The sequence below is a fragment of the Ranitomeya variabilis genome, chromosome 2 (genome assembly GCF_051348905.1).
Source record: "Ranitomeya variabilis isolate aRanVar5 chromosome 2, aRanVar5.hap1, whole genome shotgun sequence".
NCBI lineage: Eukaryota > Metazoa > Chordata > Amphibia > Anura > Dendrobatidae > Ranitomeya > Ranitomeya variabilis.
Window position 1 is genome coordinate 873415147 of NC_135233.1, and position 20987 is coordinate 873436133.

The window sequence follows — 20987 nt, forward strand, 5'->3', positions numbered from 1 at the left end:
AGGAAGCGGACGCCGGGGGACGCGAAGGTGAGTGTGTACTGTTTGTTTTTTTACTTTTACGCTGGTAACCAAGGTAAACATCGGGTTACTAAGCGCGGCCCTGCGCTTAGTAACCCGATATTTACCCTGGTTACCATTGTAAAACATCGCTGGTATCGTTGCTTTTGCTGTCAAACAACGATACACGGCGATCTGACGACCAAATAAAGTTCTGAACTTTCCTAAACGACCAGCGATATCACAGCAGGATCCTGATCGCTGCTGCCTGTCACACTCAACGATATCGCTAGCCAGGACGCTGCAACGTCACGGATCGCTAGCGATATCCTTTAGTGTGAAGGTACCTTTACGAGATCTTCAATCAGCAAGATACCTTGAGTAAACAGTATTTACTTCATACTGGATAAACATGAGATACAATTCAGTGTCACACAGTCCGTGTGCTGCTGATATAACACATTCTTGAAGAAAAAAAACAGTAAGAAAAACAACCAACAACTGAGACCTTCCCTCCCCACATTACAGCAAGCATATCATTTACACACTATCGCCATCTGCTGTCTGGTTAGTATAAAGTTCTCCTTTTACTTATATTAAGTCCTAATCTGTTTCATATGCCAACAAGAGAAGCATTTAATAAGGTTTGTAAACAACTTAGATCCTTTTCATCTACCAGAGCTTCTTCCCTTATGGATTCTGATTCTATTGTAACTTTCTCTACTACTTACAGCCCCAATTTCAATTAATAAAAAATATAGTGAAAAAATATTTCACTGTAATTAATCAGGGAGAAGGACCAGGCTAACTGTCCCTCTAACGTGTCTGGGCTGGAACTGTTGGGACTGTCACCATTACTCCGGGGGGGAAGACATTTCTGACTGCAGCAGTTCAGGACACCTGACTAGTTGGGGCGTGCCCAACTTATATAGCTCTGAGCCCGGGAAGATGGCGTGAGGAAGTGTGAGGACAGAGACGGTTGACTTCCTCTTAACTTACCCATGCCAGCTATCCGTGCCATCATGCTTGGTTAGTGAGTCCACCCCAACTGATGACATACAACTCAGAGAGACCTCTGCATTGTACTGTGACCAGTGCAGAATGCATAGCATCATCTCGCTGACCACCGCTGAGGCACCACTCAGTCAAATCCCTGCTGTGCCCATGGAGAACAGGCCTACAACTGAGGCTGTGACCGCTGGACTGTGTACTACTACTGCTGCCATGTCTACTGAAATGTTTGCTTCATCCACTGTGCCGTGGACGTACACCTCTACATCATCTTATGCCCGTACCTGGAGATCACGTGCCGATTGACCCAGAGGAGTCATCACCGCGACGAGACAGTGCAACATTCCTATTGTACCCCCATGCTTTATCTGCTATAGTTCTACAGTATATAAAGAAACACCCGTTAACCCTTGCTCTGCCTCCTGTGTGTCACTGCATCCCACGCACCGGCATAATTCCTACATTTGGCGTAGTGAGCAGGATGCAGTCCAATAGCATGCAGGCAGCAGACCAAGCAGTGGGGGTGACCCCAGGACCAGCATTTCACTGGGGGCCATGCTAAGTAATTGGCTGGATTGAACGCATTATGGGCATGATGAGAATGCACCCCATGGCCTCTGCACTGGAGGATGAGGTGGCTATCAAGGCCCTGGACAGGCAAGCTAGGAATTCAGTGATGTTGTGGACCCCAAAAGACCGAAATACATTTGATATAGGTGCTGCAGATATTGGAGGAGACTCACGGAGACCCCACAGACGTAGGGGAACTGAGGACATGTTTCTTTAGCAGAATGCAGAGGGAGGGGGAGACCACAACCCAATATTTGAATGCATTGCAGTTACACACTGCGATTGTTAGAAAGGATAGTATGGGGGTAGGTCCCACTGACATAATGCTACGAGACCTCTTAGTGACTGGTTTACGAGACATGCTGACAAAACATGCCCTACGAGAGCGTGTGCGAATAAACCCCTGAATGACTTTCCCTGAGGTAGGGAGTGAAGCACGCATGTGTGAACAGGAGCAAGGGGTGACCGTCCCAGTGGGGTAGGTTCAGAGTGTGGGGGTGCCCGTAGATGCCATTGCTGAACCCCAATGGGTGGAAGAACTCAGGAGAGAACTTGTGATTGTGAAGGAAGAACTGTCTGACAAAGAAGAAAACAGGGGCTACTAATAATCCATCAGAGAGCAGAGAAGGTCCGGAATTTCGCCGTGTCTCCAGAATGCTTAGCCGGCCGGGGCTCATCACTTGTTTCAACTGCATAGAGAGTGGACACATCGCACGGGAGTGCACCCACTGAGGAAGAGTGACTGCTCACCTCCCAGAGCCAGAACAGGCGAGGAAGAGTAGTGGAAGTCCCACAAGTTTAGTGTCAACATGCCTCCTGATATGGGCAGAGATGGATGGACATGCAGTGTGATGCCTAGTAGACATGGGCTTGCAGGGGACAATGATGCCAGAGGCTTACTTCCGGCGACATTCTCCCTGAGCGAAACGGCCTGAATGGGACCCTGTGATAAAGTTAACGGTGGCCAACCAACTGCCCATCCCGGTCACATGGATGGTATGGATGCAAGTGTCTATCTGTGGGAAAGACCTAGGATGGAAAGGCGTGGTACTGACCCAGGGAGAAGTAAGTAATGGACCCACCGTCACCTTGGGGATGAACGTGCTGAAGGAGTTCGGAAGCCTTCTCATCAGGGAACCCTCTAATGAGACTAAAACAGTGTGGCCCACATACCCCCTAAGAAGAATTTTTCAACAACTAGCATGAGTGGCGCAAGTACAAGATTCTAGCTTCAAGGGAGGAGTGTAGGGAAAAGTGATCATCCCTGGCTCCACCAAACTTATTCTTCCACCAGGAGAAACAGTGCTTTCTCTGCCCGTTCATGCCTGTGTTCCCTTGGAGGAGGTTAAGGTTCAAATTGAATCATCTCCTTCAGAACAGCTACCTACTGGACTCCTAGTGGCGCACACATTGGCCATTGTACGAGAAGGGACTGTTAATGTACGGTGCATTATTTTAGTAGATCAGGACATTACAATTGTTCCCAGAAGTGTGCTAGCCTGAGTAATGAACTGGGTGAAGGATTGTACTCAGAGGGCTCTGAGAGGTTAGAACTAGTGATAAGCGAGTATACTCATTGCTTGGGTCTCCCTGAGCATGCTCGGGTGATCTCCGCATATTTTGATGTGCTCGGAGATTTTGTTTTTGTCACTTCAGCTGCATACTTTACAGCTTCTGGACAGGTTGAATACATGTGAGAATTCCCTAACAGGCAATCCTCACATGTATTCAGCCTGTCCAGCAGCCGCAAATCATGCATCTGAGGTGATGAAAACTAAATCTCCGAGCACGCCAAAAAACTCAGAGATCACCCGAGCATGCTCTGAGAGACCTGAGCAACAATGCTACTCGCCTATCACTAGTTAGAACCAGAGAATACAAACACGCCCATGGCTCTTCCCCCACAGTTGGATTCTGCCCCACAGGAAAGCTCCACTACTTCTCCTGATCTGAGATGCTCCGATCAACAAAACTTCGTCTGGCAACAAATCACCAAGAAGAAAAAGAGAAAGTCACGTACTCCTCAAAGAGCCTTGCCTGTGGAATGGTGAGCAAAAAGAGTGAGGGAGTTTAGGGAGAAGGACCAGGCTAGCAGTCCCTCCTGAGTGTCTAGGCTAGAACTCTCGGGACTGTCTGTTAGGGCTAGCGGAACGCACCAAATGAATATAGAGATTTTATTATAATAGATGCATTCGCAGCCCGGGGTCCACCGTGCAGGCGAACCTGCTGCTAGCAAACGGCGGAACTATATGGTGGTATGAGCTAACTCTGTTAATTCACAGAGTAGCCGTGAACTCAAAGCACTGCACCCTGTTAGACTTCACAGTGGCACAGGCTAACTACCCAAACAAGAGCAGTCAGTGGTCATGCACGCACACAAAACTCCTAGCCGGAGGTGCCAGCGTTCTATGGGCTTATTTCAGACAGGTCCCTGAATACTCAAACACACAAACTCCTCGCCGGAGGTGCCAGCATTCTAGGGGCTTATTTCAGCCGGGTCCCTGAACACATTCATACATGACCACACTGGCGCAAAGTACAAAACTTAGAACAATACTAGCACATGGCCGTGCGGCCATGCGAGCCTTAAATAGTTGCAGCAAGTACAGGACCTTAACTTAGAAGGACCAATGAGAGGCTGCCACAGAGCGTGAGCACCTACAGGACCTTCCTGAAGGACCAATGGCCTTAGCTGCAGTGTCTGATCATGTGACCCTCGATCTCCACTGAGAGATCTTACTCTGGGCATGCTCAGAATGAGAAAAGCAGGACTTAGTCCCAGAAGGGTCTGCTCGCCGCTGCCCAGCGCTGATTCCAATGGCAGAAGGAGGAAAAGCAGCAGTAACTCTCTGTACAGAGTCAGACTGAGCGAGACGCTGGGACCGACGTCTCCGCTGAGCAGGCTCCAGTGCGGCAGGAGAAGAATGGGAGACTGCAGCGGAGATGGCCCGAGATTCCCCCTGTGCAGAGGCGGGAACTCGACCCCTAATACTGTCAACATTATTCTGGGGGGAAGACATTTCTGCCTAAAGTAGTTCAGGACACCTGACTGGTGGGGGCAGGCCTGACTTTTATAGCTCTGAGTGCAGGAAGATGGCACTTTTGTTGGGGAACTAGAGCGTGAGGAAAGAGACGGTTGACTCCCCCTCTCAACTTACCCATGCCAGCTATCCGTGCCATCATACTTGGTTAGCGACTCCACCCCGACTGACAACGCACAGCTCAGAGAGACCTCTGTATCATACTGTGACCGATGCAGAGTACATAGCATCATCCCGCTGACCACCGCGGAGGAGCCGCTGAGTCCAATCCCTGCTGTGCCCACAGAGAACAGGCCTACAACTGAGGCTGTGACCGCTGGACTGTGTACTAGTACTGTGGCCTTATCTACTGAACTGTTTAATTCGTCCGCTGTGCCGCAGACCTACACCTCTATGTCATCTTGTACGCGTACCTGGAGACCACTTGCCAAAAGACCCAGAGGAGTCATTACCGCGAGGAGACAGTGCATCGCCTTTCTGCGGGATCGGATCGGAGACATCTCGGGCTGCCTGGGGCACCACCAAGGGATCTTCCAGCCATCTTTCACAAAGGCCCAGAGACTTATAAGTTAAACAGTTGTTACCTTCACTATTGTACTCCCCTGCTTTACCTACTATAGCTATACATAAAGAAACACCCGTTAACCCTTGCTCTGCCTCCTGTGGGTCACTGCATCCCACGCACCTGCATTATTCCTACAATATCATAAGTCAAATTATTGGGAATGGCTGTAGATATGTAGCAAAAAGAGGTTTTAGTCTAGGTAATGCACTTTCTCCCAGTTTTCTCAAGCAACCCTCAACCCCTAAATATTGGTTGCCTACAACTGGTTTTTATAAATGTGCTGGTAATCGTTGTAATGTGTGCGTTTACACACTGGATAAAACTAAATCTATCAGTTCTTTTTGAGGTTTTTCACAGAATATTAAGTCTTTCATTAACTGTGACTTGCAATATGTAGTATATTGCATCTGTTGTCTTTGATGCAAAATGCAGTGTGTCGGTTGCACCAGATGGAAAATCAAAAAATGCATAGCTGAACATTTACCTAATATTCAAAAAAATAACGCAGCTTATTCCGGTGCTTCCAAACAATTTGTGAATATCCACCAAGGAGATGTCACACACTTTGCCTTTTGTGCGTTTGAAAAAATCTACAATCCCATTTAGGGTGGAAGCAAGCAGAAATTATTGACTACACGGGAGGCATTTTGGATTTTGAAGTTGGAAACTAAATATCTGAAGGGCATTAACTCAAGAAATGACTTATTTAACATTTATTAATACACTGTATGTATTTTCACTGCTTTGTTTGAACCCACACCATATGCATATTTAATTAATGATTCGTTATTTGTGATTGGGCTTTCACTTACATTTATTCTGGCTGTGATTTTAATTGTATATCCTATGACTAAAGGTGCTGTTCACGCACCTGAAACACGTCAGGTTTTTCATGTTTCATTATGGCTTGTCATGCCTGAATAAAGTTTTTCTATTTTTATTGGTGGTGTGCCTCTACCTTTTTCATTTTTTCATGTTCGGTTGTGCTCACCAGCAGTGCGAGCACCCACTTCCTTCCTGTCCAGCAGTTGGCAGATGCTTAAGTCCAGATCTGGGAGGAGATCTGTTGTGAATTAGACTTTTTTGGCTCCCTCTTGTGGTCACTAGTGATATGACTCTGGGATTGTCTTTCCCTAGTTTGGCACCCACCTGGGTCGTTAGTCCAGGGGTGTTGCTATATAAACTTCCTGAATTCTCAGTCTGGTGCCTGGCATCATTGTAATCAGTTCCTTTCTGTTTGCTCCTGTCTGATGGTCCTGGTTCTTGCAAAATTAAGCTAAGTCCTGCTTCCTTGTTTTTTGGTTATTTGCATTGCTCTTATTTATTTGTCCAGCTTGTACTAAATGTGATTCCTGATTTTGCTGAAAGCTCTAGGGGGCTGGTATCCTCCCCCCGGGCCGTTAGACGGTTCAGGGGTTCTTGTATATCCAGCGTGGAAATTTTGATAGGGTTTTTGCTGACCGTATAAGTCATCTTACTATATTCTGCTATTAGTCAGTGGGCCTCTCTTTGCTAAATACCTAGTTCATTCTTACGTTTGTCTTTTCTTCTTACCTCACCGTTATTATTTGTTGGGGGCTTGTATCCAACTTTTGGGGTCTTTTCTCTGGAGGCAAGAAAGGTCTATCTTTTCCCTTCTAGGGTTAGTTAGTTCTCCGGCTGGCGCGAGACGTCTAGGACCAACATAGGCACGTTCCCCGGCTGCTGCTATTTGTGGTGCTAGGATTAGTTATACGGTCAGCCCAGTTACCACTGTCCTATGAGCTGGTTTTTTGTGTTTGCAGACTTGGTAATTACTTCTGAGACCCTCTGCCATTGGGGTCATAACAGTATGCCAGGCCAAAGTTGAATGTTTAATGCATTGCAGAAGTGGGATAATAAGAAAGGAAATTCTGAGTTTTTTTTTTTTCTTTCTTCCTCCCTTTTACCTCTGAGTGGCTTGTGCTTGCTGCAGACATGAATGTCCAGACCTTGATTACAAGTGTGGATCAGCTTGCTGCTCGTGTGCAGGGCATACAAGATTTTGTTACTAGTAGTCCTATGTCTGAACCTAAAATACCTATTCCTGAACTGTTCTCTGGAGACCGATTTAAGTTTAGGAATTTCAGGAATAATTGTAAATTGTTTCTGTCTCTGAGACCCCGTTCATCTGGAGACTCAGCTCAGCAAGTTAAAATTGTTATCTCTTTTTTGCGGGGCGACCCTCAGGATTGGGCTTTCTCGCTAGCGCCAGGAGATCTGGCATTGGCAAATATTGATGCGTTTTTTCTGGCGCTCGGATTGCTTTACGAGGAACCCAATCTTGAAATTCAGGCAGAAAAAGCCTTGCTGGCTATTTCTCAGGGCCAGGATAAAGCTGAAGTGTATTGCCAAAAATTTCGGAAATGGTCCGTGCTTACTCAGTGGAATGAGTGTGCTCTGGCCGCAAATTTCAGAAATGGCCTTTCAGAAGCCATTAAGAATGTGATGGTGGGTTTCTCCATTCCTACAAGTCTGAATGGTTCCATGGCGCTGACTATTCAAATTGACCGGCGTTTGCGGGAGCGCAAAGCCGCTAATCCTCTGGTGGTGTTGTCTGAACAAACACCTGATTTAATGCAATGTGGTAGAATTCAGACTAGAAATGAACGGAAAAATCATAGACGTCAGAATGGGTTGTGTTTTTACTGTGGTGATTCTACACATGTTATATCAGCATGCTCTAAACGCCTAACAAGGGTTGTTAGTCCTGTCGCCATTGGTAATTTGCAACCTAAATTTATTTTGTCTGTGACTTTAATTTGCTCATTGTCCTCCTACCCTGTTATGGCGTTTGTGGATTCAGGTGCTGCCCTGAGTCTTATGGATCTGTCATTTGCCAAGCGCTGTGGTTTTGTTCTTGAGCCGTTGGTAAATCCTATCCCTCTTAGAGGTATTGATGCTACGCCATTGGCGGAAAATAAACCGCAGTTTTGGACACAGGTAACCATGTGCATGACTCCTGAACATCGGGAGGTGATTCGTTTTCTTGTGCTGCATAAAATGCATGATTTGGTCGTTTTGGGTTTGCCATGGTTACAGACCCATAATCCAGTCTTGGATTGGAAGGCAATGTCTGTGTCAAGTTGGGGCTGTCAGGGAATTCATGGTGATTCCCCCCCGGTGTCTATTGCTTCCTCTACTCCTTCGGAAGTTCCTGAGTATTTGTCTGATTATCAGGATGTATTCAGCGAGTCCAGGTCCAGTGCTCTCCCTCCTCATAGGGACTGTGACTGCACTATAGATTTGATTCCAGGTAGTAAATTTCCTAAGGGAAGATTATTTAATCTGTCTGTACCTGAGCATACCGCAATGCGTTCGTATATCAAGGAATCTCTGGAGAAGGGGCATATCCATCCATCCTCTTCCCCTCTTGGTGCGGGATTCTTTTTTGTGGCCAAGAAGGACGGATCTTTGAGACCTTGTATTGACTATCGGCTTCTGAATAAAATCACTGTTAAATTTCAGTATCCTTTGCCTCTGTTGTCGGACTTGTTTGCCCGGATTAAAGGTGCCAAGTGGTTCACCAAGATAGATCTTCGTGGTGCGTACAACCTTGTGCGCATTAAGCAAGGAGATGAATGGAAAACTGCATTTAATACGCCCGAAGGTCATTTTGAGTACTTGGTGATGCCTTTTGGGCTCTTTAATGCTCCTTCAGTGTTTCAGTCCTTTATGCATGATATTTTCCAGAAGTATCTGGATAGATTTATGATTGTTTATCTGGATGATATTCTGTTTTTTTCTGATGATTGGGACTCGCATGTAGAGCAGGTCAGGATGGTGTTTCAGGTTTTGCGTGAGAATGCTTTGTTTGTTAAGGGCTCAAAGTGTCTCTTTGGAGTACAGAAGGTTCCCTTTTTGGGGTTTATTTTTTCCCCTTCTGCGGTGGAGATGGACCCAGTCAAGGTCCGAGCTATTCATGATTGGACTCAACCCACGTCAGTTAAGAGTCTTCAGAAGTTCTTGGGTTTTGCTAACTTCTACCGTCGTTTTATCGCTAATTTTTCTAGCGTTGTTAAACCTTTGACGGATATGACCAAGAAAGGTTCTGATGTTGCTAACTGGGCTCCTGCAGCCGTGGAAGCTTTCCAAGAGTTGAAGCGCCGGTTTACTTCGGCGCCTGTTTTGTGCCAGCCTGATGTCTCACTTCCCTTTCAGGTTGAAGTGGATGCTTCTGAGATTGGGGCAGGGGCCGTTTTGTCGCAGAGAGGCCCTGGTTGCTCTGTAATGAGACCATGCGCTTTTTTCTCTAGGAAATTTTCGCCCGCTGAGCGGAATTATGATGTTGGCAATCGGGAGTTGTTGGCCATGAAGTGGGCATTTGAGGAGTGGCATCATTGGCTCGAGGGTGCTAAGCATCGTGTGGTGGTCTTGACTGATCACAAAAATCTGATGTATCTCGAGTCTGCTAAACGCCTGAATCCTAGACAGGCCCGTTGGTCATTGTTTTTCTCCCGTTTTGACTTTGTGGTCTTGTATTTACCAGGTTCAAAGAATGTGAAGGCTGATGCTCTTTCAAGGATCTTTGTGCCTGACTCTCCTGGAGTCGCAGAACCTGTTGGTATTCTTAAAGAGGGAGTAATCTTGTCAGCCATTTCTCCGGATTTGCGACGTGTGTTGCAGAGATTTCAGGCTGGTAGACCTGACTCTTGTCCACCTGACAGACTGTTTGTTCCTGATAAGTGGACCAGTAGAGTCATTTCCGAGGTTCATTCCTCAGTGTTGGCAGGGCATCCGGGAATTTTTGGCACCAGAGATTTGGTGGCTAGGTCCTTTTGGTGGCCTTCTTTGTCACTGGATGTGCGGTCATTTGTGCAGTCCTGTGGGACTTGTGCTCGAGCTAAGCCTTGCTGTTCTCGTGCCAGCGGGTTGCTCTTGCCCTTGCCTGTCCCGAAGAGGCCTTGGACACACATTTCCATGGATTTCATTTCAGATCTTCCGGTGTCTCAGGGCATGTCTGTCATCTGGGTGGTATGTGATCGCTTTTCCAAGATGGTCCATTTGGTATCTTTGCCTAAGCTGCCTTCCTCTTCCGATCTGGTTTCTTTGTTCTTTCAGAATGTGGTTCGTTTACACGGCATTCCTGAGAGGATCCCAGTTTGTTTCCAGGTTCTGGCGATCCTTCTGTGCTAAGATGGGCACTGATTTGTCGTTTTCGTCTGCCTTTCATCCTCAGACTAATGGACAAACGGAGCAAACTAATCAGACTCTGGAGGCTTATTTGAGGTGTTTAGTTTCTGCAGATCAGGATGATTGGGTGACCTTCTTGCCGTTGGCTGAGTTTGCCCTTAATAATCGGGCTAGTTCCGCTACTTTGGTTTCGCCATTTTTCTGCAACTCTGGTTTCCATCCTCGTTTTTCCTCGGGACATGTGGAGCCTTCTGACTGTCCTGGGGTAGATTCTGTGGTGGATAGGTTGCAGCAGATTTGGAATCATGTGGTTGACAACTTAAAGTTGTCACAGGAGAAGGCTCAGCGTTTTGCCAACCGCCGCCGCGGTGTGGGTCCCCGACTTCGTGTTGAGGATTTGGTATGGCTGTCTTCTCGATTTGCTCCTATGAAGGTCTCCTCTCCTAAATTTAAGCCTCGCTTCATCGGTCCTTACAAGATATTGGAAATCCTTAATCCCGTGTCCTTTCGCTTGGATCTTCCTGTGTCGTTTGCCATTCACAACGTGTTCCATAGGTCTTTGTTGCGGCGGTACGTTGTACCTGTGGTTCCTTCTGTTGAGCCTCCTGCTCCGGTGTTGGTTGAGGGCGAGTTGGAGTACGTGGTGGAGAAGATCTTGGATTCTCGTCTCTCCAGGCGGAGGCTTCAGTATCTGGTCAAGTGGAAGGGCTATGGTCAGGAGGATAATTCCTGGGTGGTTGCCTCTGATGTGCATGCGGCCGATTTAGTCCGTGCCTTTCACGCTGCTCATCCTGATCGCCCTGGTGGTATTGGTGAGGGTTCGGTGACCCCTCCTTAAAGGGGGGGTACTGTTGTGAATTAGACTTTTTTGGCTCCCTCTTGTGGTCACTAGTGATATGACTCTGGGATTGTCTTTCCCTAGTTTGGCACCCACCTGGGTCGTTAGTCCAGGGGTGTTGCTATATAAACTTCCTGAATTCTCAGTCTGGTGCCTGGCATCATTGTAATCAGTTCCTTTCTGTTTGCTCCTGTCTGCTGGTCCTGGTTCTTGCAAAATTAAGCTAAGTCCTGCTTCCTTGTTTTTTGGTTATTTGCATTGCTCTTATTTATTTGTCCAGCTTGTACTAAATGTGATTCCTGATTTTGCTGGAAGCTCTAGGGGGCTGGTATCCTCCCCCCGGGCCGTTAGACGGTTCGGGGGTTCTTGTATATCCAGCGTGAAAATTTTGATAGGGTTTTTTCTGACCGTATAAGTCATCTTACTATATTCTGCTATTAGTCAGTGGGCCTCTCTTTGCTAAATACCTAGTTCATTCTTACGTTTGTCTTTTCTTCTTACCTCACCGTTATTATTTGTTGGGGGCTTGTATCCAACTTTTGGGGTCTTTTCTCTGGAGGCAAGAAAGGTCTATCGTTTCCATTCTAGGGTTAGTTAGTTCTCCGGCTGGCGCGAGATGTCTAGAACCAACGTAGGCACGTTCCCCAGCTGCTGCTATTTGTGGTGCTAGGATTAGTTATACGGTCAGCCCAGTTACCACTGTCCTATGAGCTGGTTTTTTGTGTTTGCAGACTTGGTAATTACTTCTGAGACCCTCTGCCATTGGGGTCATAACAGAGATCCGTCAGGAGACCATCCACCGCCTCATCAGGAGCATGCCCAGGCATTGTAGGGAGGTCACACAGGTACATGGAGGCCACACACACTACTGAGCATCATTTCCTTATCTTTAGGCATTTCCACTGAAGTTGGATCAGCCTGCAATTTGATTTTCCTCTTTGATTTTGAGCATCTTTCCAACTCCAGACCTCCATGGGATATTAGTTGTGATTTACATTTATCATTTTTAGGTTTTACTGTTCTCAACATACTCCACTATATAATGAATAAAGATTCACAACTGGGATATTTCATTCAGTGATATCTAGGATGTGGGACTTTAGTGTACCCTTTATTTTTTTGAGCAGTATATATGTATATACTGTGTATATATATATATATATATATATATATATATATATACACTCACTGGCCACTTTATTAGGTACACCTGTCCAACTTCTTGTTAACACTTAATTTCTAATCAGCCAATCACATGGCGGCAACTCAGTGCATTTAGGCATGTAGACATGGTCAAGACAATCTCCTGCAGTTCAAACCGAGCATCAGTATGGGGAAGAAAGGTGATTTGAGTGCCTTTGAACGTGGCATGGTTGTTGGTGCCAGAAGGGCTGGTCTGAGTATTTCAGAAACTGCTGATCTACTGGGATTTTCACGCACAACCATCTCTAGGGTTTACAGAGAATGGTCCGAAAAAGAAAAAAAATCCAGTGAGCGGCAGTTCTGTGGGCGGAAATGCCTTGTTGATGCCAGAGGTCAGAGGAGAATGGGCAGACTGGTTCGAGCTGATAGAAAGGCAACAGTGACTCAAATCGCCACCCGTTACAACCAAGGTAGGCCTAAGAGCATCTCTGAACGCGCAGTGCGTCGAACTTTGAGGCAGATGGGCTACAGCAGCAGAAGACCACACCGGGTACCACTCCTTTCAGCTAAGAACAGGAAACTGAGGCTACAATTTGCACAAGCTCATCGAAATTGGACAGTAGAAGATTGGAAAAACGTTGCTTGGTCTGATGAGTCTCGATTTCTGCTGCGACATTCAGATGGTAGGGTCAGAATTTGGCGTAAACAACATGAAAGCATGGATCCATCCTGCCTTGTATCAACGGTTCAGGCTGGTGGTGGTGATGTGCAGCCGACAAATCTGCGGCAACTGTGTGATGCCATCATGTCAATATGGACCAAAATCTCTGAGGAATGCTTCCAGCACCTTGTTGAATCTATGCCACGAAGAATTGAGGCAGTTCTGAAGGCAAAAGGGGGTCCAACCCGTTACTAGCATGGTGTACCTAATAAAGTGGCCAGTGAGTGTATATATATCTCAACACCTGCACTCCTCCCATTGACCTTGCAGGTGGCCGTAATCAGGTCTTCCTGTCCATAAATTGTAGGCTTTTGCCCGAGAGTGACTTGTTTGGCCATAGTTGTAGGCTGGTGGCCCAAAAGTGGCATGTACAGTGAGAGTAGGACCTATCAGAGGGAGGTCATCTTGCCGTGGTTGATGGGCATACATGAATTGGACAATTTATGAGCTAAGAACCTTCATTTTCATCTATTACTGCAAGTTTTATAATATAAAAATGTTTTGAAAAAAGTTGTGAAAAAACATTTTTGAGAAGTATAATCTATATTGAATGTCTGCCTGTGTTTTCACATGGCCTAGATTCATGCACATGTGCTGCTGTGTTCTTTTTTGCCTATATCAACACCTGGTCATCTAATGGATAGATGGAGACCTGGAGAGGCATACAAGCCACAATGTCTTGCACCCATTATGAAATTTGGTGGAGGATTGGTGATGATCTGGGGATGCTTCAGCAAGGCTGGAATTGGGCAGCTTGTTCCTTGCAAAGGACTTATTAATCAAGCCGCATACAAGGTTATCCTGGAAAAACAGTTGATTCCTTCCGCTCAGGCAATGTTCCCCACCTCTGAGGACTGGTTTTTACAACAGGACAATGTGCCATGCCACACAGCTAGGTCAATCAAGGTGTGGTTGAAGGACCAGCATATCAAATTCCTGTCATGGTCAGCCCAATCACCAGACCTGAACCCCATTGAAAACCTCTGGAATGTAATCAAGAGAAAGATGGATAGTCACAAGCCATCAAACAAAGCAAAACTGCTTAATTTTTTTGTACCAGGAGTGGCATAAGGTCACCCAAAAGCAATGTGAAAGACTGGTGGGAAGCATGCCAAGACGCATGAAAGCTGTGATTAAAAATCATGGTTATTCCACAAAATATTGATTTCTGAACTCTTCCTGAGTTAAAACATTGATAGTGTTGTTTCTAAATGATTATGAACTTGTTCTTTTTTTTTTTTTTTGCATTATGTGAGGTCGGCAAGCAATGCTTTGTTTTATTATTTTGACCATTTCTCTTTTTATGAAAGTAAATACAATATGTATTGCTTGGAACTTCGGAGACATGTTTTCAGCAGTTTATAGAATAAAAGAACCATTCACATTTTACTCAAAAATATGCCTATAAAGAGGAAAATCAGACAAACTGAACATTTTGCAGTGGTCGCTTAATTTTTTCCAGAGCTGTATATATATATATATATATATATATATATATATATATATATATATATATATATATATATATATACTGTATATATATATATATATATATATATATATATATATATATATATATATATATATATATATAGCATTACATCATTTATTACAGATGACTACTAGGGGTCTAACACCACCCTATTAATCTATTGCAGTGATTGTTAAAAATACTGTGTGTAACCTCTCGGCAGCTGCTAAACTATATACATATGTGAAAACCAAAATACCCACCAGTCTGTAGGACGACAGCTTTTACAAGATCTTGACTATTTCTTTTAGCTTGGATGACTTCGGTTCCACAAAAAAGAACATGTTTTTTGTAGTCATCACCACAGTGTTCCATCCAAGGAATGGAATTGTTAATATTTGGGAGTGATGTCTTCGTTACAGGGACACTTTCACCTTGAAATTAAATTTAAAGGTATGTTTTTAAGTTATCTGTAAATGAAGTTTCTGGGTCTTGTGTATGGAGATCTAACAGTTTCACATACTTGCAGATTAGAGACAAATATAAAGTAAATAAAAGCAAATCAATGCAAAACACAATTGCTCCATTATTTTCAACAAATATCATTGGGTCACATGTAAAAAATAAAGTGGGGTAACAAACAAATGAAGTCTGAGTTTTTCTTCTCTCAAATTTATTTTATTGAAGTAATAGCAGTGGGTCAGCACACGATATGGCGAACCATAAAAAGCCCTAAGAAATGTAAACTATAAAGTGCACAAAGACATCTTAAGCCCTAAACACTCTAGGCTCAACTGGCCGGCAATATACCCGTGCAGTAACTTAAAGGAATTACTGTATAAAATCCAAACAAACAAAAATCAGATAATTTCAAAGAATGGAGACAACAATGAAATATCCATACCAGTTAACATTGCTTCGCTGACAGTACACCCTCCATTGATTAAAATGGCATCACATGGTAAGAAAAGCTTGTTTCCTTCCAAAACAATGACATCACCTGGAACCAAGGACTGAGATTGTATTTCTCTAATTTCTGGTAAAAATAAACACAACAATAAATGCATTAAAAAATATTTCTAGGAAAAAAAGGTCAAACAATATTTAAGTGTTGTTTCTGTGGTTTTATAATTTGTGTAAGAGTAACATAATATAACCATTGACTGTGTTTTCCTATTTGAACCTTTTCCCATGCCACAGCATGGTGGCCACTGACACTGCAGTCTGTTTTATAGCATGAATATAGAGATTGATGGAAGTTGTCGTGAATCAACTCAGTTGAATTTTCTGAAATTTGCATGTCACAGCAAATTTGAACAATTTTCAATTTGATTCACTTGAAAAAAGTCAGGTGCCATTTCACACATTGCTGATGATAGCATCACCCAGATAATCAAGATTGATAAAGACCAACATAAGACTCATGAATCAGGAATGTCAGACATCTCTGAGAGTGACTCGCCAGAAATCCTACTCCAGAACTAGTAGAGTATGATTTGCAGCAAAGCAAACACTGCAGCTCATCATGAATTTGATGAGCAGTAGTCACCACACCCTTGTAGTCACCAACTGTGATGCAGCAGGCCCATTGTGTACACATACACTAAAAAAATGTTAATTCAGTCGCCAAATTTTGGCTTTGACAGGGTAGGGATAAAAGTCAGAAAAAGACTAAATGAAAGTATGCTGTACTACTAGAATATGTAGAAATATGAGTCTCTGGAATTTGTTGCTACACTGTCTCTTTGGCATGGGGGATTACATTTGCTTATCAAAAACTCTGAAAACAAATTATTACACTAAATCTAGACATCACACTGTGCAAATCTGTTTTGACAGCTGTTTAAATTTGCCAATTTGAGACAAGTAGACACCAGACACACCTTTACTACGGATGTGCTGTTGTTGTATTAACCTTTTTGGCTGTCATGTGTACCTTACCTAGCATTTCTGACTGATTGGATAATTTGTGCAGAGCTTTATAACTTTTTTGTAAAATTTATAATTGTGTCCAATGGTACAAGAAAAATAGGTCCCGGCAATGGACATGGCAGTATAAGAGTGAATAAAAACATATTACAGCTAAAAATATCAGAGCTGCCACCAACAGCAGCAACAGTGGTACCGATACATAAGTTACATAATACTTCTAAGTCACAACAGGATAGTTTGTGATGGGATGTGTGACAGAGCAGACGGGCATCAAGTCGATGAACAATCCAACAACTTTTATCAAGACGGGGAAAATATAATCCCAAACATAGATTTCATTAAGTCTGTAAGGTGGCCACATAAAAGGGACAAATCCTTGGGCACCACCAGGTAATCCGTCACCAAGGAATATGCAACAACAGTCTTTACATTCAGTCTTCAAATCCAGCAGGGTAGTTAAACATCACAATCCCATGTGGCAAATGATCTTTAATCTCCATACATGGCACAGGACCTGGCCACAATAGCAGATCCTTTCCGTTACCAAGATACAGCATCAACTAACTCAACAGTGGCATATTGTCTTACCTCTCTTGGGATCAGCCCCCTTGTTGGGCAGAGATACTAACACCCACCCCCTTAAACAAAGGTCAAAGGATAAAGAATGTTCCAGAAGCCCAGACTCAGCCTGTCTGCAGGTTTGTGCATTCCGCGATGCACCATGCAGGGAGGAACAAAGGGAAATTTGCACCGACTAGATGCAGGATGAGGATTGCTAATGTAGGCCAGATTACAGTATGGTCCATGCAAACAGATTGGGGGTGACTCTCTGTTACCATGATGTTACCTCTAACAGCAACACTGTCAGTTTGAGTCAGTGTTCTGAACAGTCCACCTCCTCCACCCCAGGACACCTAATGTTTTTCAAAGTAGAATTTAAATTGCATTGATTTTAATTCTATTCATTCATCCAATTAAGGTATATAATCCACAAGCAGAACTTATTTCTGTCGATTTGAAAGAGATGGAGAATACAATTCTAATACCAAGCTGTGTTGGTGGCTTTGTGAGCTTTGGCAGTAGGGGCATTGCAAGTGATATGAACATTCCTAGCCAGGCCACATCTCAACAAGCTCTGGGTATTTTCCATTTAGAAACAACTGTTGTCCAGTCATGGAAAATGCTGCTGATAACTGGGAAGGAAAATGGGATGCAGAGCCGATGTCTAGCAAGAGGATCCTCTGGGAGGAAATTTGCTTTTTCAGCTATCAGCTTGGGAGTAAATGATGTTGCGACTGAAGATGGTGTAGGAGGGTAAATAGTGTCTGACAGCTCTATTGGTGGTTGTGGTGATGGTAATTTCTATGTGCTGGCTTCTCAGGTGTGTAAATTGTTTTCTTAATTGCCGGAGAACTAACCTTTTGCAGTATGCAGGCTGTGGTGTTGTAAAATAAATATACCTCCTAAATTATTATTATTAATTATTATTTTCTTAATTGCCAGAACTAACCTTTTGCAGTATGCAGGCTGTGGTGTTGTAAAATAAATATACCTCCTAAATTATTATTATTAATTATTATTTTCTTCATTGCCGGAGAACTAACCTTTTGCAGTATGCAGGCTGTGGTGTTGTAAAATAAATATACCTCATCCTAAATCCTGGTATACATCGCCTATAAATAACATCTCTCCATCAGAATATGAAATGTCATTATCTACTTAAATGGGGAAAGCAAACTGACCAGAAAAATAAAAAAACCTCAAGCTCTCCTCCATATTCACCTCATGATCATAACCATCATCATCACCATCCTCATTTACTGCTCTCGATACTCTTTCTCCTCTCTATCCATTCTGTTGTCAGTTTTCTGAGCTTAAGAAATAGGAATTCTGCTGTCTGGGTAGAAATCAAACTCGAACATGATTTTACTATCTTTTGCGAATAATTGCACACAATAATTTATTGAATATTTGGAATTGACATTGTCTTAAAGGGAAGATGCAACAATTTTTTTTGTATTCAAAATCATTGTTTATATAAACAATTATTTTTTATGCAAAATTAATTTTTTTAAAATTTTTAACTTTAACTTTTTATTATTATTAATTATTTTTGCAGCCACTGGAGGCTGCCATTTTGTCTGCACGACACTTATACTCTGCAAATATGGCTGCCTTGGGCAATGGGCTTAGGAGACAGCGGTTGCCCAACGACTCTATACCTTGCATTGAGCAGCTCTCTGCTGTGATCTGGGCATGCCCTCTGGGGTGTCCAGATCACAGCAGAGGGAGGAGATTGGCACCATTTTTCTGGAGCCCACAGTTTATTCTGTGAACTCCATTTTCCCCTATAACCGCACGAGCCATGCAGATATAGGAGGAAAGATCTCACCGAAGACCGGAGGCGGTGGGGAGAGAGGAGCAGCGTGAGCAGTGGAGCGGTGAGGTAAGTATCGGCGGGGAGCGGAGACCAGTGATTTTAAGTCACCGCCAGCCTACAGTGGATTTACTGAGAGAGTAGTAACTGCAGCTGAGCTCCGTGTGGCAGCGGCATGGCGTCGTTGAGTCAGGCTGCTAGCGGTTCATGGCAGGGGGCCTGTAATGTATGTTTGCTGCTTGTTAGCTGTCACGTCACTGACAGCCGGTGCTGGTGGGACCTGTAGTGACACCGCACAAGGAGCACTCCCCACAATGCCCCGGGCTGCCCCTGATAGTATGTGGTTGGGAAAACCTGCAGGACAGGTGGACTCGCACCTGTGTGCAGTGCTTGGGGAAGGGTCACCCTTGTGCTGCTGCATTGTGGCACTGCACCAGCTGAGCCCTGTGAACAGGGGCATTACCATCTCTGACCTAAGGGGTGTTTGGGGTTGAACTGTGACTGCCTGCAATTTGCACATTGTTAGGATCCCACCTTATTCCCCATGGTGGGCGGTCCCGTGTATATGATTTGCATACTTGTGTAGTTACGTGCCCATAAGACAAGTCTGGCTGGCTTCTCAATAGAATAAGAGACAACTTAGCAGGTGACCGCCAGCATCCAGCTCTCATGTCAGGTCACATGACTGCACACCAAACAAGAATCGTGATAGTGTGAGGATTTCCACACTGTACACGGCCAAATCGTTAATCACGCAGACATCTTTTCAGCCCAGAGAACCCCTTTAAATGTCATCTGTCAGTATTATCACACCTGATCCATCTACAACCCCTGGCAAAAATTATGGTATCACCAGCCTTGGATGATGTTTGTTGTGAACTCTATTTCTGGGCTCCCTCTTGTGGTCACAAGTGGTACTGTGTGAGTGCTGTCTTTCTGCAGGTTTGTGACTGGCATCAGCTGTATCGTTATCTGTGGGCTGATTCTCGTATTTCCAGATGGAGGCTTCAGTATTTAGTTAAGTGGAAGGACTATGGTCAGGAGGATAATTCCTGGGTTGTTGCCTCTGATGTCCATGCGGCCGATTTGGTTTGTGCCTTCCATGCGGCTCATCCTGATCGCCCTGGGGGTCTTGATGAGGGTTCGGTGACCCCTCCTAAAGGGGGGGGTACTGTTGTGAACTCTATTTCTGGGCTCCCTCTTGTGGTCACAAGTGGTACTGTGTGAGTGCTGTCTTTCTGCAGGTTTGTGACTGGCATCAGCTGTATCGTTATCTGTGGGCTGGTTTTCTATTTAAGCTCACTTGGACTCTCAGTCTATGCCTGCTGTCAATGTATTCAGTGCTATTCTGATTCCTTCTGACTACCTTGCTCCCAGTCTCTTCAAGAGAAGCTAAGTTTCCATTTTGTTCATTTTTTGATCATCAGTATTCTATATTTTTCTTGTCCAGCTTGCTAATATGTGATTTCCCAGCTTGCTGGTAGCTCTGGGGGGCTGAGTTTCTCCCCCCACACCGTTAGTTGGTGTGGGGGTTCTTGAATTCTCAGCGTGGATATTTTGGTAGGGTTTTTTACTGACCGCACAGTTCGCTATCTGTCTTCTGCTATCTAGTATTAGCGGGCCTCATTTGCTGAATCTGTTTTCATTCCTACGTGTGTCTTTTCTCCTTACCTCACCGTTATTATTTGTTGGGGGCTTCCTATATCTTTGGGGTTATTTCTCTTGAGGCAAGTGAGGTCTTGCTTTCTCTTTAGGGGTAGTCAGTTTCTCAGGCTGCGTCGAGACGTCCAGGATTTTAGGCACGTTCACCGGCTACCTTTAGTGTGTTTGGATAGGATCAGGTTTTGCGGTCAGTCCAGTTACCACCTCCCTAGAGCTCGTGTCTATGTTTAGTTACTTAGCTAGTATTTCCTGTGATCCCCAGCCACTGGGATCATAACAGATGTTCATTTAGTTGTTTAATTTTGTAGAAAAAAAGCAGATCACAGGCATGGCACAAAACTAAAGTTATTTCAAATGGCAACTCTCTGGCTTTAAGAAACACTAAAAGAAATCAAGAACAAAAAATGTGGTAGTCAGTAATGGTTAATTTTAACCAAGGATAGGGAAAAAATTATGGAATCACTCAATTCTGAGGAAAAAATTATGGAATCACCCTGTAAATTTTAAT

The 20987-nt window shown here is 44.3% G+C and overlaps 1 protein-coding gene across 1 annotated transcript in view; it reads right to left on the minus strand.

Annotated features, from left to right (window-relative positions):
• The window catches only part of LOC143808065 (putative cation-transporting ATPase 13A4), a 597320-nt gene that overhangs the window by 300926 nt on the left and 275407 nt on the right, over positions 1–20987 (minus strand). The window contains exons 9-10 of the mRNA XM_077290324.1: positions 15413–15544; positions 14772–14942 (exon numbers count right to left, since the gene is read on the minus strand). Of these exons, the coding sequence (XP_077146439.1) occupies positions 14772–14942; positions 15413–15544 (303 nt within the window). The remainder of the gene's footprint in view (positions 1–14771; positions 14943–15412; positions 15545–20987) is intronic.